Raw genomic sequence first — 26,450 nt, forward strand, 5'->3', positions numbered from 1 at the left:
CTGACTAGAGTTTTATAGGATTTAGATTTGAGAGGAATCTTCATTCTTTTAGAGGTCACTAATCACTTTCTGTTATTTAATTCAAGTCTGCAATAAATACCAGTTTTAACCAAGTAGGCTCTTTGCCAAGAAAACACTGAATAAGATGATGTGAGACATGGTGCTTTGCAATTCTTTTGCTTAAAAAGACGTTATTACAGCATGTTAGCAGTATTGTTTTATAAAAAAAAAATAAAGTGCAAAGGCAACCCATCAGACAGTTCTTTCATTCCTCTCTCAGTTTATTTTTAATTTGGTCCCCTGCCAAATGACAACTTATGATTACAGAGTAACATAACATTTAGTATGGAAGAACATTCAGAGAACAATTAATGATTAAGGAAATATTTTCAAACAGAAGGATTTTTTTGAATTTAATCCTGGAATACTAACTATCTGCAAATACCTAAAATACTGAATTATAATAATTTTGCACTGTTAATGTTGCAGGAACTTTTATCAAACCTTATCCACCTCTTCTGTAGAAATACCATCTTTTATTATAGTCTTTGACGTTTTTATTTTACAACCTGTTAATAATTATATTTGGTTTTACATTTGGGACTTCTTTTCTCAGAACAATTCCCATTAGTCACAAAGTAATTTTCTTTCAAATTATGTATTGATGGCATATATTTAATAAAGTCTTGTTCATGATTCTTCTTTTTAAATGTTTCAGTCATTTAGACATAGGTCCAAGGCCTAGCTTTCATTCTGATGAGGAATGATTAAACCCAGAAATATTAACCACAGAAGCCTACAGCTGACAGTGATGTTAAAATGACCAATGATTCATTATACTAAATGTCCTGTATCCAGTTCAAACCTCTCTGTTTGTTCATACGTTTCCCTAAAGATGTCACCAAAAAAAAAAAATAATCAGAAATAGGAACGATTTACTAAACTCAGTCTTGTCAGACTAAAATTTCAATCTTTGACCTGTCTTTGACTAAGGCATGATAACCATAAATGAGTACTCCCAACATATCCATTCAAGAAACTCAGGGCCTGCACTGCATTTATACAAGTCATGCAGTAAGAACTCTGTGAAACAGTCAAAGAAAAATGTATTGAAAACAATTCTCTAGGGTAGCTCAAGACAAATTTTGTCAAAAACTGATTCAAACAGCTATAGTTAAAACACAAAAGCTTGCTTAGCTGGAAAGGGTAGAGTAAAAGACCTTTCTATATATAACAGAACAATGGTTATTTTATTTTTTTAACATGATATGATGCATATTTGAAACATTTGCAGATTCATTTTGCAAATGATAATTGCCATTTGTAGAAAAATTATACGAAGAAGATCATAATGAAATAATTTTCAGCAATCAGAATCTGCTTGGTATCACCACAACTCTGTAGCAGAGAAGCAGCTTGCTGGAGGACCACTCTCAACTGCAGGGCTGCCCTCAGCTGAAGAATGCAACATTTCACCACAATAGCAGCTGCTCAGCAGAGAATCACAGTAGATTCTCCATGCTGCTTGTTTTCCAACTGAGGATTTCACTCTGAACAGTCATTACGGTCCAATTTAGGAATGTTGTGTCATGTTTACATTACATCTACTGCCATTATTTATGAGTTTTATGTTTCAGATTATTAAACTGGTCCCATTTCATATAGTGGCCTAGCTCAATGAATACCTGCAGAAATATTTGATGGAAAGACACAGCTTCACGGATTATGTTGTCATCTCCTTCCAGCAGCCTTTCACAGTATAGAACCACAAAACAAATCATCCACATCAATCAAATTCATGGCTGCAAATTATCCATTTGAAGTGACAGAACTAAATGAATGTTTTGTCAAAAGTTTTCCTGATTTATTACTACTCTGATTTACTTCCCAAATGTTCCTCTGGGACATGCAGAGATTATGTGCAGTATCTGCCAGGATAGATTTTGGCTGTTTTGTTTTTGAAAGAAGCAACAATAAAACATTTTTTATGGAAGAAAGATGAAAGGAGCAGATTAAAGCCTAGCTTGACAGCTACACAGAACCCTGCTCTGAATCCCTGCCACAGCAACACCAGCTCCAATTCCTTGGTCAAAAGCTATGGCTTGTGCAAAGAGGATGTCTTTCTCCTGTGCCAGAACAGCTGGAGAAAGGGAGCTTTCAGCACTGTTCCATCCCACAAGCTGGTCATTTTAAGTCCATCACATCCAAGCATGAGACACGTAACAGACCATTAAAACAACACACTCACTCCTTTCCACAGAGGATATCCCAACAGACAACACCTATATTTCATGTTCAGTTACACTGTTGAATGGGTTATAATAGATATGACTCTAACCTAATAGGGAGTTTTTCAGTTCAACTGAAAAACTAAATTTGTCAGCTTCAATATTTTTAAATGTAAAAGGAGCAAAAATGAAAGAAAACAGACAAGTAGTGTTTTGAAAAATAATATACTGAAAAACATTTTGCTTAGTGCTACTTTATAAATCATGAAGTAGCAGAAATAATTAAGCTTACTTGCTCTTTTTTTTTTTTCTTCTTTTAAGAAATCTTTCACGTTTGTTTATTTTTCAGATCCAACTGTTTGCTTCTACATGCATGTGGTGGCATATTTTTCATTACAGTAACACACACTGATAAATTTGTCCCTTAGAGACTTTTTTATTTTTGCATTTGGCAATGTTAATCCTCTAGTTTTGGGCATGGAATTTCCTCTGTTCTAAAGGTTGGGAATCAGAAATCTTTATTTATTTATTATTTGAGACCTATTATTACTATTATTATTAACATTTAATAATAATTAATGATTAATAATAATTAATAATTAATTGTTATATAATGATAATAATGATAATAATGATAATAATGATAATAATGATAATAATGATAATAATGATAGAGCCTCAGTTTATTATTTGAGCCCACTGAATCAGAAATAGCGTGAGGGTTATGTTATAGTCCACAAATAGTAGTGAAATTAAAAGAGGCTGAAGGTCAGTGTTATCTACCTCAGATGGTTCACACATGCAAGCATGGGCAGGGCAGCATTGGAGGACAGTGTGTGTCACAGCTTGGGCACTTTTGTTCATCCTCTATTTTGGGGTGGTTCCCAAAGTGAACTATTTCCAAACCATGCTCCACTACTGTACTGGAGAAATCAGTCCAAAACAGAGCCAAAGAGGAAGGCCGCAGTTATGAAGTATAGCTAACCAGAGATCTAATAGTTGGTTTTGCTCCCTGGTCCTTTTTTACTGAGTGGAATTGACAGACCTAGAACAGATAAGTAATGTTACAATATACTACCACCTTTTATCAACTTCAGCTGTGGTCACAGCCAATTCACTCTTCTATTTCTTTACAGCTGAAAAAAAAAGAATTCAAAACAGCTTTTTTTTTTTTTTTTCCTTAACAACCAAATTATGTTGACTTAAATGCAAGACATGATTTTGTTCATTTAAATGTACTGTTTGCCCACTCAGTCTGTAAATACTGGGGGTCAAAAATAACAGATAGAGTTACGTTCTTTTTTCTTCTTAATAACAAAATATTTTTGTTACATTTGAAACCATCTTTATCTAAGACTGGAGTCTGAGAAAACTGAAAGTCTGTGAGTTAGAAAACAAAATAATTAGTTTTCTAAGGCAATAACTAGAGTCCCACATAGCTAATAATGACACACTTAGTACATTGGACAGTTAAATCCTTACCTCACAAAAAAAAAATAACAGTCTAAAGACTGTATTTTATATAGTCTGTATATGCTATACACATGTGTAACTACAGCAAAAGAACTCCAAATTATTGATGTTTCCTAAGTAAGCATTTCAAATTCAGAATGAAAATCCCTAGGTGTGAATCCACTCTATGTTTTAGGTTCTCTACAGACTAAAATACAATGATGATCACATCAAGTCCTCCTAACTCAGATGAAACTTAAAATCATTACTTGGATGAATGACACCTTGCCTCAGAATGCTGTAGGATAGAGTAACTCCATAACTGAACTCAAATTCTAATGCAGAGCAGCAAAACAACTCATCAAAGATATGCTGTGATGGCTACTCACAGGATTAAAGTTACATATGTGATTAAGTGTTCTGATTCTGATTGATTAGGAGAACCAAATTAATGCAAAACAAAATTGATAACTTTTGTATTTACATTAATGTCATTTTAATGGGTTGGGCTTTTCAGCCTGCTCTACACAGCTATTTAGGATTTCATTAATGATTAGCACACTTGACAACCTCTGACTGTGGGAGAGAGACACCATAATGTGGGATGAGAAGGAGCTGGAGAATGGCTGCCTATTCAATATTAAGATAATTAAGGGTGTTGGACAGATGAACGTCTGCTTGATGTATTCCTTCTTTTGAAGTCTTCAAGTAAAATATAGTTAATGTAGACTAGTTCTGACAGAAAAAAATAACAGAACAATCCTTTTGGAAAATATAAAGCAATAATCCTGATCTTTAAACCCTGTAGTACTGAATAAAACTAAGTGGTAGCAATTTTGGAAAACAGTATTGAGGGACAAACCTCCCAGTGAAAGAATATAACTGATACCTTTTTAAACTTGAATACATTGCTTATGTTCTTCTTATTACTATTTATTTTTTGGCCTCCTACAGCTATTTTTGTGCAGAAAAAGAGATAAAAATAAAATACGATGGTCTAGCCTTGAAATCAGTAGTCTAATTCATATTGCTTTCAGTGTGCTGGATTTCACCAAGAGTTAGCTTATTCTTATCTGAGATGCATCGTAGTAAAGACAGAAGATAACTCCTTTTTCTCTTGGTCATCAGACAAAATGTAGTTGAAAAATGTGATAAACCAGAAAAATTCTATAAAGTTTGAGTGACTTAAAACTCTAAGAGAACTCCAAGAAGAGAAGTTACAAAAGAACATTTTGCCTCCTACAAGGGTTTCACTTAGCTTTTTCTCTTCTTGAGCTAAGCATATAAAATGTTCACGCTCTGCAAAAATTTATAAACACCAGCACTCTTCCCCAGCAATGAAACCTGTTCCTAGCACCACCTTCAAGCAGCTGCCACCAATCTTAGAGGACACTGCACTTCTCCCCATTATTCAATCCTCCTGTGAAAGGCAACCATCTGTGAGACATATTCCTAGCCACCTGCTGCCCCAGCCAGCTGTTTCAATTGTATGTTGCAGCTGCCACTTATGAAAGAAACTAAAAGCAAAAAATGCTCCAAGCAAGTGGGAAACTGGTAGGTTGTCAGAGGTAGAGGTGTGGATTAAAACTTGAGGACAAAAACTGAAAAAAATTGTCTGTTGAACACAGTAGCAAGGAGATAAACAAAGACTGCCAGCAGCTGAAATGGCCCAAAGGGTCTCAGCAGGTTTCTTTCCCCTCAAGCAACTCTTCTGCTATGCTAGAACCAGCTTAAAGCTTTGCTTTTCAACATAGCTCTAAGGAAACAGGAAAATTTGCTCAAGCCTTCTCCCCTCTCAGGATTTCAGCTAGGAAAAGACTAGAATTAGAGTAAACATTTAGGAGACAGTTGACCAGAGTAAATGTTGTCCATGCTTCACACATATGAGGAAGTTACATAGCAGTAAGACTAAAAGGGGATTTCAGTTGTATGCAGGTCCTGTGTTGACACTGTACGCATGGCAAATTCAAAAGAAAATATTTAATCTCCTTGTGGAAGGAAGTGCATTCAAAAGGACTAGTGAGAAGCTGAAACACCGACAGATGCAGACAGCCTAAATTTCTAAAGAATTTGGAGAGGGGAAAAGTCATTCACAGTAAGAAAAAAAAAAAAATCAGGGTGAAAGATCAAATTACCTGTTCACTCTAAATAGCAAAATTAATGGGACAAATACACAGCAGATACAAGCAAAGAATGGACTTACTTTCACTGAAGCTATCCTGATTTACAACAGCTGAAGATGTCACAAGAATCTTAAAATTAATATTCTATTCTGTCCACCTGTGCCAATTTATGTCTCCTCCCCCCCTCCTTTTTTTTTTTTTTTTTTTTTTTTTCCTTTAATATGATCTTTAGACAAACTTATCAGTGCTTTATGGCAAGGTCTCCAACAATTTGCTATCCAACATTAATATTAAACAGATGATGAGCTGGTACATCATTATTGGGTAACAGCTTATCTCTTGCATGCAGGGAAATTGAGTCAATTTTAAATAACTGAGCTATTATTAAAAAATATGTTTGTCGTTAAAATAACTAAGTGCTGCCAGTCACCACCAGTTCTGGTAACTAGTGTCTAGATTTACAACAGTGTTGTAAAACATGGAAATTTAACTCAGTTGATGTTTCCCCTGTGGTCATGAAAATGCATCACCAGTTTTCTGAATTACATTAGAGTCTTCCATTCCAAGTTCTATTTTGGGTAGGTACACTATGCATAATATTGAATTATTTAATAGTAGGATGTTAATATAATTTATTACAATTAAAATAGATATAATCTTGTTTCTAATGTTTGTTTTTACCAATCCTTGCTTCTAAGACTATTTGATTGCTAATCTGGTAATGAAACAGAATGAAGTGCTTCAGAGAATATAATGCTATCTAACTGCATTTCTTAAAAGAAGTTATGGGAGCATGCATGAGTGTGCACGCACACATATGTTGCCCATATTATTAAATCATTGAGTTTCTTTTAAAAATCTCTTTAGAGATGACTGGAAGAAATCCTCTGTTTTCCATTACTTCCTTAAAGACTGAAATTCAATTTGCAAAGTAAAGGAAAACTTTATTAATATGAAATTACTGTTAAATTTTCTAAATAGATTTTATTACTTATGAAACTATGTTTTAAAATTATGGAACAAAAATATTAATAATTATATAAATTTAAATGTTAGGTAGGTAGAAAACTGTTTACTACTGGAGAACATGGTGGAACAGAGTAGCCAAAAACGAAAAGTATATTATGTGATGAATACAAGAGGCAAAATTTTAAAAGCATGTGCTTGATTTAATTTCTTCATTTTAGACTGAAACATTTGAACAAAAAGCCTAAATAAAAGAGGTACTCATGCTCGTTCCACTAAATTGAACAGGACTACCCGATGCTTTCATGATTACTTTAGGCAGCTAAACATTAAAAAAAAAAAAAAAAAAAAAAAAAAGGAGCCAAATCTTTGCTAGGATTGTGTGCCAGATAAGGTACTGAAAATCCAGAAGATTATAATAAATAAATATCCAGACTGAAGCAGAGTTTGAAAAGAAAAAAAAAAAAGAAAAAAGAAAAAGAAAGAAAATTCAAATATCTATACCATTAACACAGTGTTTCTCTCATGATATTATCTGACTTTACTGAACTGACAGGGAAAGTTAGTGCATGCTAAGAGTACATTGCCAACTGATGGTTAAGTTTAGCTTCCAAGATCATAATGCTGACAAAAGTACATCTGTCTTGTGAACGATGAAAGAACACTCTGAGGAATAACTATTAAAGAAATTATATTTTTATATTATTAAAGTAAAAATGTAGATCTTTGAATATTTATATACATTTACATATACAAAATGTATTTGTGTGTGCATATGTACTATATATATGTGTATATTTACATATACATACAAACACATACTAATTTTAAGATTTAATCAAAAGCTGTCCCTTTAGAAAATTATAGTTCACGTTTCAAGTAGAAGATACTTTCTTTATGCTTGTTCATTTGGGGATAAATAGCAAATCACTATTTATAGAGTTTGGAAGTATTATTAGTGGGAAGTGTCCACAATCGTGTACAACACCAGGATACGTGTAACTAGAAAGACGTTTAGTAAATCAGTAGTTTCTATCTGCAATCAGTGCTCAAGAGGATACTCAAAATATCTAATCCATACATAATAGCTGATGATATCTCCAACTGTTAATGCACACAGGGAGGAAAAGTGCTTGAAAAATAACTGATAGTTGGATGATGTGAACAGGACTACTATCAGTTGAAAAGCAGAGAATACAGTGAATGTTCAGAAATATTCTATTAGAAAGAGGTATGTATATCTAATGTTATATATTATGCTATATATAAAACATATGTATTTTGCCACATTAAATTCTACTGTGCCAGACAAGGATATATATTACCCAAGATACTATATCTGCCATATTTTACCCAAGACTGTATATATGATCAGACAACTCAAACAAAATTTGGGAAGAAAAAAAAAAAAAAAGGTATCTACACAGGTCTCCATTGAAAAATAAGGAGGAAGAAGGTTACAGATAATCATTGTTCTTCTGACACCAAAGAGTGAAAGAAAACACAGCCAAACTGATGATGTTCCTATTGTCCATTCAACTCTAGAAAACATTTCTAATTATACAGAAAATCTACTATCTCTGTTGGCACACTTAAGGAGTCTAGATGGGACATTTCATATTCAGCATGACTAAGTTTAATATAAGACAGTAGAAGTCTCAGTCATACATGTATTTTAGGCACTGTCAGAAAAATGGCTTGCTAAATGTGGTTCCTCTTTATTTGACAGATACACTTATTAGGCATATTATTATTATCCTACTCATTTCAGTGAAAGAAAGACACTCTAAATTCTGTTTTATCCACACTAACACTTCCAGAGATCACGCAGGTATGAAAGTATGATCTATGCTCTTTCCAACCTCACACTTCTTCAACAAAATGATTACATTTCGAGCTGTTGTCTTTGCTTTTCAGGGAGGAAAGCTTTTGCTTTCACAGGTCTGAACCAGCTGAACTGTAAATGAAAGCTCATTTCATCCATCATTATTAAACATGCAAAGAAAACCAGCTTGATTTTCAGATCACAGAGCAGTACAGATGACAGAAGGCCACATTCCTATTCAGAGAGCCTTGAAGTAACAGCATAGCAAACAGAGTAATCACTGCATGCAAATAATACAATTACAAATACAATCTGTACAATTATATTGTACAGATTGATGGTGAAAGGCAATTACTGTCAAGAACTGTTGCATCGCCATAATCACTAAAAAGAACTACTTGAAACACTACTATCACAAGTTAGACTGATACGCAAATGGAGTAAGAGATTGACTTTGACACATAAGAGAAGTCTGAAATCTTCAGAAGAGGTCAGAGAAATCACAAAAGCAGGACCTTTTACCAGGAAGCCAATGTTGCTTGGATATCTTGCAAATTTCAAGGAAAACTACATTTGGTTCAAAATAGACGAAGAAGAAGATTACAAATGGTATCACACCTGAGTGAATAGACTTCTTTATTATTATTATTTTTCCCTGTAGGGACAGGATGAAGGCAGAGATCAGTAGGTCTTTTTTACAATTTACCCATACCCAATACTGAAAAGAGAATAATGAGGGAGCAAAAAAAGAAAAAAAAATAGTTGTTTTTGTTGGTTTTAAAAAAAAACAGAGCTTGTCAATAATTAAGTTATGGATAACATCCACTGTAATGGAGAATTTATATGGTATTAATAGAAAATAATCTTACCAGTAAAGTTGATGGGCTATTTGTGTGCTTTGAAGAGAGCGATGCAGCAGGAGTTTTACTAGAGGGCTTTCAAGACTCCATTCAAACTTAAGCACCTTAACAGACAATAATAAGAATCACTTTCATGCTGATTTTGTTGTCTTTCCTTTATAATAAAATAAAATGAATCAGAAAGAACATTATCTCCAGTGAATAGTTTGAAGGAACCAATCCAACTTACAGAGAATAGGGAACGAATAAAGAAACTTCTGGATGTAAGTGTCTACCATCATCTGTAAGACAGGCAGATATCACCCTGATTCTGGACACGTTAAAAAACATGCAAATATGTAGCCTTTAGTATATTGAAATTTTACCCTGACTAATTGGTTTGGAAAATAAACTCTATCCAAAAAGTTACTTGTGAAACAAGAGCTGATAAAGGTGAAATGTAACATAAGCATCCTACTCTGCTGAATGCTGTAAAGATGTGCAGGTTCCGCTGCTTCACAGAAATGGATTATGTAGATTTGTGCATGCATGTATATTTATGTGTCTATACTAATGTATGTGTGTGTGTATATGTATATATATATAAATTTTATTTTATTTTTTAAAAAAAGGAACTCTGAAATGATGAAGTGTAAGTAATCTGTGTATAGTGGTACCAAGTAAGGGGACAAAGATTTTGATTGGCTGCCTCCTCCTTAACTGCAGAACAGCACCTATTCAGCCACAAAGTAATTATTTTAAAAGCAGTGGGCCCATTACTTGTAAAATATAAATTTCCAGTGAAAAGCAATGTACCTCTCTAAAGAGACTGTTCTACAACCAACCTGGTCTGGTTACTCTATGCTGACAATGATTTTCCCGATATATTTGGTATTAAGAAAACTGCAATTAATTGCAAAGAAACCTCTCATTCTCTGACTGCAATGAAGCCTGGCCTGGTGGTCATAGCAGCATTTCAGTTGTTCACTTTTTCAGATGTTTCCAACCCTGATATCCCCCAACTTTTTTTTTTTTTTTTCCCAGTTGTGGAAAAGACTTCTTGACGTATATGGAAAAGTTCAATCAGTATGCCAAAACAACTGCATTTTCTTGAGTGAAAAACAGTCTGTGCCTCAATCCTATTAATTTAATCATCACATCAGATGATCAGTCTTTCTTATTATTCCTCTTATAATGTATTATGAAGAAAGAAACCAAAATGTTTAATGAAGTTATTGATCTGGACAGAAGACTTCCTTGGCTATCAATTTCTTTCTTACCTGAACCAGCTGTGGGAGGTATTCTAGCAATTCATCATTTGACAGATTTTCTATTTGTTGGACTGCTGTTCTGCGAATATCTTTATCTGGAAAACTAAAGCAAAACAAATAGATATCATTAAGAGGTACCAAGCCACTGTTGATGCACTGCAACCCTCTTGAGCTCTCACTGATACTATATACTAGAAAAACAGGTTTTCTCTCAAAATGGAATAGGAAAAAACCAATTCATTTGCCTTACTGTAACAAGAGTCAAGAAACACATAGCAGATAGCTTAATTGAATCGACTGTTACAATGCCACACAAGGATAAAAAACAACTCACAACACTGATCTTCAAATCCTTTTTTTTTTTTTAACTTGAACTATCACGTTATAATTTCCTTTATATATATCAAAATATAAAGGAAATTTTGTGTCCTCCCTTGCTGTTCTTACTTACCTGAAATACAAAATTTCTGTGCAATAGAACCTCTCAACAGTCACTTGAAGACATATTGTTCTGAGCAACAACTTGAAAACTTGAAATTTTCCATAACAGAAGGGTTCATTTTAGATAAATTATTGGACCTACTTGAAAGGCCTGACTTCCATGCTGCACTTGGCTACCACCTGTAGCTCTTTCAACATCCTCCTCCTTCTCTGCCCCCTCCCCTGTCATTTTAGCAATGTGGCTCAGTTCAGATTTTAATATTTTATTTGTCTGCTATGGTACCTATTTGATGATGTTTATAATACAGTTAATAATTGCAAGCATGATGCCAAGAGGGCCTTTATGGAGAGAGAGAAGAAATACTTTATAAATAAATTATCACGTTAGTCCCAAATTAGCCTATTTTACAAGAGTTATTTATTTATTTACTTATATGTTATAGGCAACCAGTTAGCAATATGAAGTCTTCAATATACATATGGCTATTTAGAACAAAACATAATTGAAGAAAGACTACATATTAAAAAAATTAATCCCTTTCGTATCATCCCATGATCTAATTTTGCAATTGCTCCAAAGGCCTCACTACCAAATGTGCAAATAATATGGAAATTAATCTTTACCTTCTCACCTAGTTCAACATGTTACTGAACAGCAAAGTATGTTCTATGCTTGGCACCAAGTCAAGCAGAAAAATATTAGTTACTGCTTGTCCTTATTAGCAGCCAACATTAGAATATATGTAATATTATGATGGGAGAAACTCCTATATTTTTTACAGCTAAACAGAGAACAACAAAATTAGTTTAATCTAAATCTTCCCCCAAAATCAACAGCTAACCTTTGATTTGTTTAGAATTAGTTTGCCATAAATCAGAACTGAGATTATTCCTAAATTAGCAAAAGTATTTACATGAAATCTGATTAGAGTAATGATGAGCTCAAGTTCATAGGCATTGTAGTGAAAAATCTACAGGTTATTTATTTCAGGAAACACGACACTTGTCACAATGATCTTGAGTGAGGTTTTGGGTAATTTGTTGGCCTTAGTTACTAAACTGTTTCCCTCAGCATGTAAATCTCAAGGTTAGCTTGAGGCTGAGTTGGATCTTTTTTAAGGAATAGGCAATCAATGTATTTCCTTAACCATCTGACAATTTGCTAAATCTCAAATGTAATATCCATTGCTCTTTTGAATTTCAACATTGTTTAGGACCACAGCAGAAAAATATTTAATTTGATTTGGTTTACCTTCTATATTTCTATTTGAGCAAACATTTAACATCCTCAGAAACACTGGAACTACAACAACTGGTGCTTATGCTACTCATGCACACATGCATCAGTTTATTTGCTGAAATCTAATAATGTGGTAAGGTCTAGAAGGCGATCTGAATAAGAAATGCTACGTTTCACATGCCTGGAAACTATGCTATCCTTGCAGTCCTGGGCTTGAGGGGGTTTCCAGTGAACAGTCTTGCAAAATTTTGAGTGTTGCATCAAACCTGATCTCAGTAATACATTATTCTTGATTAGAGGAGAAACAGACTTCGTCTCTGTGGCTCACTGCAAGAAATCACTTTAGGCCTAAGGAAAACATCTTCATTGTTTGGATACTGGGGACAAACCTGATTTCCAGGGCTTGCTACAATGAATATGTAATCATTTCTACATACTGAAAACTCAAGAAGCACAGAAGATGAAACGACTGTATCACAATGGATTCAATATTACAGTGTTTAGGGCACCCTCCTAAGAAGCAGGAGTTCATCTGAAGTATGTATATCTGATCAGTTTTTGAAAGGTTTTGAACCATAGACACCAGATTCCTGAAATGACCTATGAAAATGGCTTCTGAAGACAGAGATTCTGGCACTTCTCTCCCTAGCTGTTTTAAGATTGTCAACAAAATATCTAAGAATTTAGCTAAAAATGAAAATTAAAACAAACAAAAAAACAACAAGCACTTACAAATTATTGACTCTTTCTTTGCATAGCTATAAAATGTGATTGAAACTGGTAATTTTTATTCAGATTTCCAATTACTATTAGTTGTGGTGGTTTGTTTTTTTTCTGTATGTTTATTTGTTTGTTTGTTTGACCAACAAGCTATTGGTCAATAGGTAAGTGAATAAACCTACAGTTTTTTACATCCTCATGCATCTGTTTGACTGCATTGTAACATATTGTAGCTTTCTTCTTTTAATATTTGCCCTCACTTCGGGTAAACTAAGTTCTCCGCCAACGGGGATTATGACTTGTAAATTTATCCCAGATTTCTATTCTCAGAAATGCTACTGAAGAAAAAACAATATGTAAATGATGGTTGGTTTGTATAATCCTCAGCAACAGTTCACACTATGAGGAACTTCAGATGTCCCCTTCACAGCCTGTCTTGCAACCTAGATTCTCCTTAACTTATTAAACTGATTTCCTTTGATATTTAACCTCAATAAACCTTTTGCTGTTTTGTACTTTCCTCCCTACATGATACCAGTGATTGACAGCCATCCATGTTATAACTTCTGTCTAAGTAATTGTAAATTGCTGGGTCTCCCATGAGATTTTAAGATGGCTCCTGAAAAAGCTTAATTTTGAGCTGGATGAGTGTACACTACAATTTGCTTTATAAGTAAGAACAACTTTCAGTCCTTGATTCTTTTCATATAGATAGCCAGTAGGGAGCTATTTATCTAGCTGTACCTTTCAGCTAAATCAGATTCAAACAGAAAACCAAATGCTGCTGAGGCATCCTGTGGTTTGCGACATTCTCTTGAGATTTTGGCATCTGCCAGTGGTGGCTTTGATTGTAAATGAGAAATGGATGTGATTTTTTAATTTATTTTTTTTTTAAAGATATATTTGTTGCGCTGCCTCAATGTCCTGTTTTTGGCTGGGATAGAGTTAATTTTCTTTCTAGTAGCTAGTATAGTGCTGTGATCTGGATTTAGGATAAGAATAATGCTGACACCACACTGATGCTTTAATTGTTTTTGAGCAGTGCTTACGCTAAATCAAGGACCTTTCAGTTTCACATACTGCCCTGCCATTGAGAAGGCTGGGGGTGCACAAGAACCTGGGAAGTTGACATAGCCGGGACAGCTGACCCAAACTGACAGAAGAGATATCCCGTAACATACAGCATTATGCAGAGCAATAAAAATTGGGAGGGTTGGGTGGGTGGGCTGTCCGCTGCTTGGGGACTGACTGGGCATCAGCTGACAGGTGGTGAGCAATTTCACTGTGAATCAGTTGTTTTATATATTTAATTATCATCTTTATTTATTATCATTACTATTATTATATTGTTATTATTTTCCTCTTCCTTTTCTATCCTATTAAGCTGCCTACCTCAACCCATGAGTTTTTACCTTTTTCTTTTGTTTGTTTTTGATTCTCTCCCCCATCTCACTGTGGAGGAGGAGAGAGAGCAAATGAGGAAATGGCTGTGTGGTGCTTAGCTGCCTTTGAGGCTAAACCACAATAATCAGATAACCCTGTACTAGAAGATATTTGTTAAATAAATGGCACTGTACATTTCATTACATTTTCTAACACATGAGGACCTCTGTGGAGAATGGCCTTTCATGATAAATTTTTTAGGTTAGAGGCTTATAATGTGCCACGTATTTCTGCAAGTCCGTTTATATTTCTAGTGTAAACTTTCTGTTCTGTTGCATTTTCAAAAAAGAATGATTACAGTCCTAAGAAACACATCTTATTAAGTCTGTTAGAAACAAGGAAGGCTGAGCTAGCAAACTTACTGGAATCAAGATACCAGTACAAACTCAAAAAACCTTTAAATAATAAAGGATATGTCACTAACAGCTACAACCAGGCCTGGTGAGAAAGTATGGAAGAACTTTTAAAAGTAATATGCAAATAAGTTTTGGGTGACAGTTTAAGTATTTTAAAAGTAATTAGAAAAGAAATATAAAGAAGGAATGAAACTAAGGAATCCCTTTAGTTTTAGCATTTCTGTTACAGATAACATCAGCAGGGCTTTTTTTTTATTGGTGGTGTTTTCTTTTTTCATTTCTCTGAAGGCTTCTACAGAAAACACTATGCAAACACATGAAAATTAGAAAATGGCAAGGTCTAGAAGAAAGTATAGAAATAGAAAAAACTGCATTATTAAAAAGGACATGGTGTTTTTGTAATTTTCAGTTGAAAGAAACTCATTGTGATACGGATTGTGAACCCTTCCCATTCCCACCCACTTTAAAGAAAAAAACTTTGTTATCAGTTGCAAAGTTGATGGTCTGACACACTAGCTCTTACTTTGTGCTGATCTATTGGCAGACGGATCTGTAGAATTTACTTACAGAAAGCATATGTTAAGTAATGTTCATATACAGTGTCTACAAGAAATTTTGCCTAAACAACTAATAATAGGTGATGTCACATATGGGAATCCATATCCTAGGAGAAAACAAGGGAAAGAAGAAACAAACAAAAAGTACTCTTCCATATGGAAAACTGTGTGATCTAGAAAGTCCCTGCCACTCCACAGACAAACTCTGTTCTTTGTTACAACAAAACAAAACAAAAAAATAAAATGGAAAACTAATATTTACATGTTTAACGATCTGATTAGATTGTACTTTTATGTACAGAAAGCATGCCATACGCTACATAGTAATCTCTTGCTAATTTTTCTATTATAGCTGTCTATTGCAGTACTTTCATAATTTTGACAAGCAAGCTAACAAAACTTTAAGGCAATGAAAAAAACAAGATGGAATTAATCACATTCTGTTGCTTAATGTAAAGAGTTGACTATTCCTAACAATGCATACAACCCCATGTAAATTACCACTAAATTTCATGTACATTACTAAAAAGCAGTTTTATAAATTTATCAGTAGTATATTCAATGTATCAAAGTATAAATTTAAGTGTAGATTATTGTTTTATTCTTTACTTCTTTGCATACGCCCCTGATTGCTCCCCACATTGATATACAGCTATGTTCCTTTAAACCAAGTAAGATGCAGGCAGGCAAGATATGCTTCAGCTCTAGCTGTTTTACAGATACTCTACTGGAAATTCAGTTGTAGACTTGTATTGAATACTTCAAATTAATTTAAAAAACAAACAAACAAACAATGACAATCTGATTCAAAACTTCTAAAATCAATTTGGCTTTCAAAGGTTTGTGAACAACCTCTGGTTTCAAACTATCACATTTTATTATAATTACTGGTTAGAAAGTGAGTTTCATATACATTGGTATATAACCTAACCTCTGCAGCTCAACAGATATTCTGCTAAATAATATGAAAATGAACGGTAATACTTTGAGTGTCAAAGGCTAAGGGGTCCCATAACTAAAAGTACATAATTCCTGGCCAGAGAGAAGTAGGAGGGAGCCTAAATTCTGCTATTTGGGTTAATGAATTCATTTTGCCTTTCATTTTAGGTAATTTGAATAGCAAAATAACCTGACAAAAATTTACAAGTATGATTGCTTTATACATACGCAAAACATTCACGTTCTAGCAATACATCAGATACGATAGCATTTCTAACACTGTCTTTGGCTTCTCTCTGTCATAAAGAAAATTCTCTGAATAAACAAGCACACTGGTGTCATTTCCCTGGCTAGTCTGCCATGCAAAGTAGATACAGTCAGAGAAAGTTCTAATTCTGTAAAAATTTGTCTTTTTACCAAGCCCAATAAGTGAAGTCAACAGTAAAATTGACAAGGCACCAATAAGCAATGCTGGGTAGGAGGGACCACCTCTATATGTTCTGCCTTTGGAAAAAAAATAATAAAAAATTAAAAGTCTGGCAATAGCTTATAATCACCCTACCCTGAAATTAGTAGTAAAACTAATAATATAAAATCTTACTCTGTACTTCTCCATGCCAGCCTCTTCATCCCATCTTAATCAACTAAACAAATACTCATTGGTTTTTAAGTATTGGCTTCCAGGGCTTTAAGAATCAATGCACTCGATACAAGTACTGGATGTAAGATTGCTACTGAATTTCTCTGTGAAATATAACATGATTGTGCTTCCAATTTATGAATGTTCTTACTTTACACAGAATAAATAAGTATGGTATCATTTGGCTGCCTTGAGATATGTCTAGAAAGTTGAAGAGCATAAGCAGAAGGAGAGACATGCCCAAAGAACAAGAAATATCTATTAAAGTGTACATTTAACTGTGTAGAAAACAATATAGAAGTATCAGAATGTTGAAAAGAGAGGTTTAACTCAGATGCAGATAACCAGGCTTGATCTGATGGGTCATGATACCTCTCCCTAAGCTCTCTGGCATTGCCTTCTAACTCACACAATGAGTTAGCACCTCCAATAACTTGAATCATGCAACCTAGACATCTTTGAAATTAGAAATCTTTAATGAAATGTAATCCCTCTGTTTCTGAAGGTTAGCTTCCCAGTTGTTCATGCACCTATAAAATCCTGGGGATATGTGGAAGACAGAATACTTTTTTAAAATTTTTATTTTGTTAAAATTTGTACTGTGATCCACAACTTTTCATAGCATTAGGGTGAAAAAAAAACAAAACAAAACAAAACACAGATTGATGTTATCTTTGTTGGGAAAGAAATTATAGGGGCAAACAAACTAAGGTAATGATCAGAAGCCCTTGTTCTTTGGCACCCCTGCAGGTGCCAGTCACACCCAACAGTGGCACCAGGAGAGACAAAGTGATGACATTTTCTTGTTTTTCCATCCCAGCAATCTTTGCCAGAATGAATAGCATGTATGCAGCATCCAGTACACACTGAGAAGCTTTGTGACAGACTGACTCATATTTAAAATCCTGTGAAGCACCTGACAGGGCTAATCTTCTGCACCACACCCTGATGCAGAGCTGCATCTTCGAGGAACAATCAAGCCCTTTGCAGAAAGGCCATTCATACAGGGTATCAAAATTCGACAAAAGGTCAGATCTGAAAGCTTGGAATGCTCTGATGAACTGTCTCAAACTCTCTTGCTACTCTGGGGTGTGGAAAACAACATGCTGCCCACATAGTCCTTTTTACATGGATCTTCTATAAATTATTTTATATTTATTTTTTCATCATTTAATAATGGTAAGTGAATTTTTCCAAATATGCTCCAGACCCTGATCTTTCAGGATCTTTCCTTCCATCATTCCCACTAAACATAAGACATATACACAAACACGTGAAACTTCTAATATTTTAGTTTGTTCTTATATAAAACTGAGATGCGGGTATTCTTAGGAAATCACTTTTAAAGGGAAATATCAGTTAAAAGTTAGTTTTATATTATTAAATATCTGTTTTTTGTTTTGTTTTATTTTATTTATTTATTTATTTATTTTTTAAATAATGTGGAGGTGAGTGTATACAGTCCTTTCTCAACAAGTGAGGTTCTAGGTGAAGTAGTTTTTTTCTCTAAATGTGCTGTGTATAATATGGAACTGAGATTGCAAAACAGGTGCAGCTTTTGCTTATCCAGACATGTAAGGGCTTGATAAGCCAGATTTGCTCAGTCATTTCATCTGCAGGTTTAATGTTTTCACAGGTAGATCACTTAACACAAAACACCTCCCAAGTCTTTACAGGAAACATAACTGATGACAAAATTCTGTCCTCTGACACTTACTATTATTACATAATAGACTATCCCAAACATCAGGAAAGCCTCCCAACAGACAGTCAGCTCCTGGTGTAAGAAGTGGGGGTGGGATCACAACAGAAGTTACTCAAATTATGGGGACCTGGCATCAAAGTTTCTTCTTCAAATAGATGGGCTACAGGTGGGTCTGCACGTATTTAGACAGTATCACTGTCTGGAAGCACAGTTCAGTCCTCCTTATCTCCCATTACTTCATGTCTGCACAGTAGTTTGAAGATAGTGTTATGTAAATGCTAAGTATTTGACTGATCACCTGCTACCAGAAACTGACTGAATTGGCTATACAGCATGAAATACTCTTTTTATTATCCTGAAAAATAGGATATCTTCTCAGCCAAGAAGGCAGGGCCAGCATGTTCAATTTAAGGTTATCACAGGAGTTGCAATTACGTCTTCAGTTTGACACAGGGACAGAACCAAAAGCACAATCACTGAAAGAAAGCATGATCCTATGCTGAGCAAACTGAAGTGCTGAATTAATCAGCAGCATGTGATCATTCTGCTTATCGTTATTTTCCTACTTTGTTAATTTTCCCTTACCTGAAAGTCAGGAGCCCGAATGCCTCTAGAGGGTTAGAAAATCTCCATCTCCTCATGACAGAATACATTTCTGATACAGTTGTTCGATCCCAACTGGGTGCACTGCCCAGTACCAGAGGAAGGGAGCAATTTTGATTATTGCAGTAGTAACGATAAAACCATAAGATTCTTCTCTGTTGCTCTGAGAGTCTGGAAGAGAAGATTAGAAATTTGGTTTGAAATTAAAACCACCTGGAGCTTTGTGTAGCAACAAACTTTATTGTACTGGGGGACCAAGTCATACAGAATACTGCTTTTCGGCTAAGTACATGTTTTCCTTGGGGTAGGATATCATTTTCTGCAGACCAGCTTTTATAAGAAAAGTGATACTTATACTCTGGATCTGTCAGCCTTGGGTCATATAAAAATGAAGTGTCAAAAGACACACATGTATGGATATTTCACTTTCCAAGCACTCTCATTTTTCTTCTCCACTCTGTTGTTGGTGTTTGTTCATTTTAACTGAGATTTTCTGACAAAGAAGGTGCAGTTTTCACTGGGTAAATTATTGTTACCTCCATCTGCTACATATCATCTCTAATTAAGTAGTGTAACAACTACACATACAGCACTCCTAGTCATAGCTTTCATTCTTGCTCTTCCTTGGTCTTCCTTTGACTAACACAGACTTGTCTATTTCTAGCATATTTGCAATAAAAATGGGGCTTAGGTACATCCATGCACGTACCCAGGAACATGACAGCACATGCATTCACACACACACGCAGTGTGATCACACCTAATTTTAGCATGAGCTTGCAGAATGGTAGGAAAGCTCCCAATGGCTTCTGTTTGCAAGGCCTAGCATGCTGTTTCTCTGTACTTATGAAAAAAGGATGCAATACAGAATTCCACACAGAGATATGAGATGGATGAATAACAATGATAAAACAGCCAGATAACACACAATATTTCACCATAATATCTGATTCAAAATAATAAATCCTAGGTCTTAGTATCATCAAAAAATAGAAGAATAAATCCCCCATGAGAAACAAGCCCAGACAATGTCCTAAATTTGATATCAGAGCAAAGCTCTGAAAGTGCAAAATGGTCTCCAGTTGACAGAAATCATTACCGAAGCCAAGACAAACATCAGTATTCTTGGTCATAGTTGATATGAATGGTGATCATCTACTCAGTAAGATAACTTAAATATGACCTTAAGCTGATCTGGATATTTCAGAGCAAGTTGTAAGAAACTTTGTAGAAGGTAGTAAGCAAATAGTTTATTTCCAGTCAAGTATTATATTATTTGAATGTGTATAAACTGGCTTCAAAATCCAAGCATTTCCATACCTGTCAATATCTTCCTCCTCCTATTTGCAATGATTTGGGGGCATTCTTAGACAAAATAAGTATCACTGTCCTTCTCAAATTCTCAAGACTGCAGCTTTCACAGCTTAGAGCAATGAGCTCCTTTGTGGTTCTATTTTCACCAAGCAACTTTTCTTTTTTTACAGTTTTAAATTGCTATATATTTGAAACAGAGAGTGATAGAACAGAGGTGTTGTTTGTTGTTTTTTTTTAATGCCACAGGAATGTTTATTCCTTTCCTTTAGGAGAAATAAATGTATGAAGAAAAAGAAGAACATACCCCTATGATAAAAATTCTGTCATGTCTTTTAGTGATCATTTCGAGAAAAGTATCGTTTTAGCAGTCATTTTAAGAAACTGCATCAGAATTCACAGCATATCTATTTTGACAACAGATAGATGTTTCTCTCTGTGAAGAAGTCATACAGAAAAAGAGATAAAAGTAGGTCTAAGACTTTATTGCCATCTTGTTTTCTTTTGCATTCAGATGGTTTTCTGCAGGACGGTTTTGCTAAAGGACCTCTTTTATATGCTGACTTTAAGCAGAGACTGAAGCTTTCAAACAGCATCCTCCAAACTAGACAATCTGTTGTTCAGATTAAAGCAGCTAAAGCCTCCACTGAATTTACAAAGGGAGATAAGAAATCAATTGTTGTATTAGGTTTTCTAAATATTACATTTCTCCCTTTGACTTTGCTTTAGAGGCAATGCCATTTTGTCTTGCCATGTTTCTATAAGAAATTAGATTAACATCTTTTAAAGATTAGATTAACATATTTTAAAGATTCAAGATGAAACTAAAGGTTAGGGTGTTTTTATTTATTTATTTATTTATTTTAATTTTGAGATTTTCATTTCATTTTCTTAGTTGTACTAAAAGTTCACACATACATGTGATGCGACATTTAAGATATGTGGTAAAATTATTCTGTGTACATATAACATCTGCAGATTGTTATGCTACTAAGGCTGTTTTTTTGTCTAAAATGGGTTAAGATATAATAAACCCTATTCACTGATAAAAATGCAGTTCATTGAGCTTTTTCTTTTAACATCTTACTTAAAACCTAAATAATTCAGTAGTTTCCTTTTTTTTTTTTTTGATAATTTTTCTTAATCCTTTTAAATGAAGGAAAAGCTTCTGTGGAAGATTTGTTAGCTGGTGTTAATTATCACTTATTTTGTGGAGAAATGGTAAGAAATAGTTTAAATGCTTCTGAGTGCTCTGAACATTCATGTGCAGTCCTAGAAAAGAACAAGACAAAATAGCAAAAAGAGTCAGAAAAGCAAAACAACGTTAGAAAATTCAAATTTCTGTCCCCCAGTTCCATTTTGCACTTTCTCTTCTGTGGGCAGACTAGTGAAGTGTGCAGTATTACTGCCTTTTTTTTTTTTAGACCTGTACTATCTACCAGGCTCTAAGTAGCTATTTTAATCAAAATTCAGTCTTGTTATGACTGGTAGGCAAAGTAGAGTCTTATTAGACAAGTGGCAAAAAAGAAAAGAAAAAGGGAAGCTGAAACAGTAGAAAAAGTATAAGGAAAATGATGAATGAAGGAAAGAAAGATGGCAGAAATAAGACTGTCATCTTCCTGGTTTCAGACCAGTCTGATCCTTCCACCGGGAGCCACTGTGCACAAGCAGGTTGTACCACATTCGAAGTGCAGCCATTGTCCCAGATGGCTAGTTTTCTGGGGGGTTGTGTTTCCACCACAGTAATCCTAAAAGAAATCAAAGGCTCACATCTCAATTGTTTTCAGAATTCAGCCAAAGCGGCTGGCAGTGACTAATTAACTCTCTTAGTCCATCCCCCTGCCCCTCATGTGGTTTGGTGGTGACACCAAAGATCACATAATTTAGGGCCATGAGCAGCACAAGAGCCATATGTTGAGGTTCACTTCCTTCGTTTCCACTGACACCCTCAAGTGACCCATCACTAATCAACATCCAAAAGATGCTGGCCGTAGGGTCCAGCATTCTGAGAGCTAACTACCAGAGAGACAAGGGTTTGAGAGTCAGCTGCTGTGAAGACCATATGCCTCAAACAGCAACTGGGGAGACCCGTGTGTGTGTAATAGGAAGCGGTCCAAACACCATCAACCAGAATATGGCTGTGAACTTGAGGGCTTTTATGTCTGGTCATCAACAGCTGGGGAAAGAGGGAAGATCTGGAGCCAACTACTAAATAAAATGAGCTCAACTTCTGGAGCAATTGATATTTTAATGCTGAAGATTTAGATATAAATATGTATGTTCATGGATATATTCTACTGGCAGACTTTGATCCTGATCATGCAGAGTGGAAGAACAGAATCACACTCTCTGTGCTGTCCACTTTTGTGAGAGTTCTGTGTCTTTGTGTATGTGCTGGGAAGGCACCGCCTTGTGTCTGGTCTGATTTGTGTGGTCAGATGTCAGATGTACTGCGTGTGCCTACCAGGAAAAAGCACTCCATCTCTCTAATGGCTGAGCCTGTGGACACCAAGCCCTGGCCACGTTACATCCACAGTGCTATTGGATTTGACAGCCTGTAACAAGGACAGCCATGCAGTTGTCTGGTTTTAGCCATTTTCTCCTTTCTCTACCACAGGGTTTAGAAATTTTTCTGTCCATTCACTTATTCTCTCTGCTTTCAGTAGAATGACTAGAAGTACAGCCTGTGAGAGGTTTCTTGTGTCTTCCATCCACAGACACCTTTTTATTTTAAATTAATATCTGAGACTTACAGGCCTGAAACATCATCAAATGCGTTGTTACTGAAATGTTACCTAGATTTCTCCTTTTTTCTTGACACATGAAGGAAGGAAGAGAACCTGAGATTTCATGGTAATAATGTGGTTGGATACAAATATATTTTTAAAAACTTCAATAAAACTATCTTGACTAAGGAAGGTAAAAAGAATGCTTCTGATATTGGTACAACAGAAAATTGTGGGCTGTCAGATTCCTCTGGACCAGAAATCGCTTAATAAACATAGACCTTCTTTATTCAAACCCCCAAGTATGCCACCCTTCACCCTGATGATACATTTGGTAGACCATCTTGACCACAAGAGGGGATAACTGAAAACAAGCTGTGGGAAAAGCCAGGACTACCATTCTTTTTCCTCCAAGAATGTTATTGAACTTATTGAAATCTTAGCAGCAGCAACTTGAATCTGTCTTCTGCAAACTTCCCAGACGGAAAAAAGAAGCATTCATGCCTCCTGTAAGTGTTACCACCTCTAATGAACTTCTAAATAATTTAATGAATAATAAAGCTTACCGTATGTTACAGTGTAACTCTCTGTAACAGCAACTCCTAGGAAAGCATATGAGTGAAGTAAGCTATAGATGGTTATATAAATACAATAAAGCCAGGAGACAATATATATATATATATATATATATATATTTCAAAATGACATGGTTTCCTTTAAAACCTGAGAAACATCATCACGGACCAGATCACTGGTCTATCTCTCACCCAGTGTTCTGCCTCTGACAGTGGCAACCTGAGAGGCAATTTAGGCAGGGCATGCCAGCCTGGCCACTTTTGGGGGTTTCTTCCCTTCATATTCCCAGAGAATCCAAAATTGTTGTGTTAGGGATGTTATAGTCTCTACCCTTGCTTCATCTTTGTAATATCTCCTTATGAGCCTGTCCACGAATCTGTGGACAGCCTTTATGAATCTGATGACATTGTCTACCTCCCCAGCATTGTGCCACTAGATTTTAGAGGTTCACCACTGACTGCTTGAAGTGTTCTTCCATTTATTGACAATAGATCTACTTCTGCCATGGGATATCCCTAGCTTGAATATTGTACCTTTATTTCTTTCCTTTTTTTTTTTTTTTTTCTTCCTTGTCCACCATCATCATGATTTTAGAAATATTAAACACACCACTCTCTCAGCCTTCTCCTCTCTACATAAGAAGTCTCAGATTTTTTAGCTTTTAGCTTCTCCTGATTAGGCTACTACTTCATCCATTCAAACATGTTACCCTTCTCTACCTTTTCCAGTTCTCCTGTGTCCTTCCTGAGTTGTAGATGCAAGAACTACACAGCATACTCAAAACACTGCCTTTCAAGGTTTTAGACAGCAGTGAAATGACATACATTGGCTTCTCCTCTACACCCTTCTTGATGACACTTAGTATTTGTTAGCGTTTTCGGTTGCTGCACATTGTACTCATGAGTTCAGGGAAATAGCAGCAGTAATTCAAAGATGTATTTTCTGTGATGTAGATGCAGGTTTTGAATTCAGTGTCATGTACAGATTTCCTAGATAATTTTTCCTTAAATATATCCTTTTAAATTTACCCACACTGAAACTCACTTGCCATATTTTTGCCTCCTTATTTTTGTAAGGTCCTTTTGGATGTCTCCTCCATGACACAGCTTCTATCTGGCAGAGCTTAGTACCATCTGCAGAGTTGGAGATTTCACCATACACTTCCTTCTCCACATCATCAGTGGAGATATTGAATAAAATTGGTCCCAACCTTGAGTACAGAAGGGCTCTACTGCTGATTACTCTATTATGAAAAGCCATTAAATGTCCAAACTGGTCTTTAACCAGTTTTACTCTATACCCATGAACACTTTCTTTAACAATCTGATATGGAACCTCACTAAAGTGTTTTGAACATCGAAATACTTTATGTTCATCAAATCCCCCAAATCCATGAACCCTCTGACAACCTTCTAGAATAGCAGCAATAGGTTGGTGAGGCAGGTTTCTGTTTACAGAAGCCTCATTGGCTCTTTGCTGACAGATTTCTCCATGCTTAGCTAAATGCTTAATGATCTTACTTCTTCTCACAGAAGCCACCATTTTACTACAAACAGAGGTCAGATGCATTGACTTGAAGTACCCCAAATCATTTATAGAGTACCTTTTGCAGGTGGGAATCATGCAGACAACTTGCAAGTGCCTTAGCACAGTGGCCATTTATGATAAAATACAGTCCTCCCATTCATATTAGTAATAAAATAATAACCAGACCACAGACCCGAAAAGTAATAAAAATAACTTTACATTATATTCTGTCTTTTTAAAAAGATGAAGCAAACATTAAATACACTTTTTTTTTTTTAATTAAAAAAAAGGAAATCAACATAGAAAAGTCTTCTTAACAGATATATCACACAGAGAGCTAGACTGGCTTTAAGTTATTTAGTTATTGTAAAACTAATGTATCTTTTGAACTTCGATGAAAGATTAATTTATATAATTAACTGTGACTGGTATAATGACTTTCCATAACTATTTATGTTCTTAATGCCACTTGGATTATATCTAAAATTATTTTATATAGTACAACATCCTAATTGCTTATGTAACCTGAGCATACTTATCTTCTTCAATATACACAGAGCATTTGATTTCACTTTGTTTTTATTTGTCTTCTGTTTAAAGCTAAACTTTGCATACTTCTTTCCTTGTTTTAAAAAAACAAAACTAGTAAGTGTTGTTTTAATGATTATATGCTATTACTATATCTTATTAGTCTGAGCAAGTTGTCGATAGAGAATACTGATTTTCATCTATCTAAAGGTTTTCATTCTAATACTGTTATAGACTTATCACATCACTTGAAAATCTTCTGAATCAAAAATTGGTTTCTCCCCTCAAAGACATGAAAAGATATAATGATAGAGAGGTAAAAACAACCCTTTTCTAAAACAGTAAAGTACACTGCCACTTCCAGGGGCTTATTTAGGCTTTGCTGTCATCTATTCTCTCATTTAGAGGTGCTACTTCTCAAATCAATCACCCTA

General features: G+C 35.0%; 1 protein-coding gene across 3 annotated transcripts in view; it reads right to left on the minus strand.

Annotated features, from left to right (window-relative positions):
- The window catches only part of PIK3C2G (phosphatidylinositol-4-phosphate 3-kinase catalytic subunit type 2 gamma), a 207,400-nt gene that overhangs the window by 102,802 nt on the left and 78,148 nt on the right, over nucleotides 1–26,450 (minus strand). For all 3 annotated transcript variants that reach the window (XM_068659641.1, XM_068659652.1, XM_068659631.1), the window contains exons 16-18: nucleotides 19,331–19,519; nucleotides 10,714–10,807; nucleotides 9,464–9,558 (exon numbers count right to left, since the gene is read on the minus strand). In XM_068659641.1, the coding sequence (XP_068515742.1) occupies nucleotides 9,464–9,558; nucleotides 10,714–10,807; nucleotides 19,331–19,519 (378 nt within the window). The remainder of the gene's footprint in view (nucleotides 1–9,463; nucleotides 9,559–10,713; nucleotides 10,808–19,330; nucleotides 19,520–26,450) is intronic.

This window comes from Anas acuta, chromosome 1 (genome assembly GCF_963932015.1).
Source record: "Anas acuta chromosome 1, bAnaAcu1.1, whole genome shotgun sequence".
NCBI classification, from domain to species: domain Eukaryota; kingdom Metazoa; phylum Chordata; class Aves; order Anseriformes; family Anatidae; genus Anas; species Anas acuta.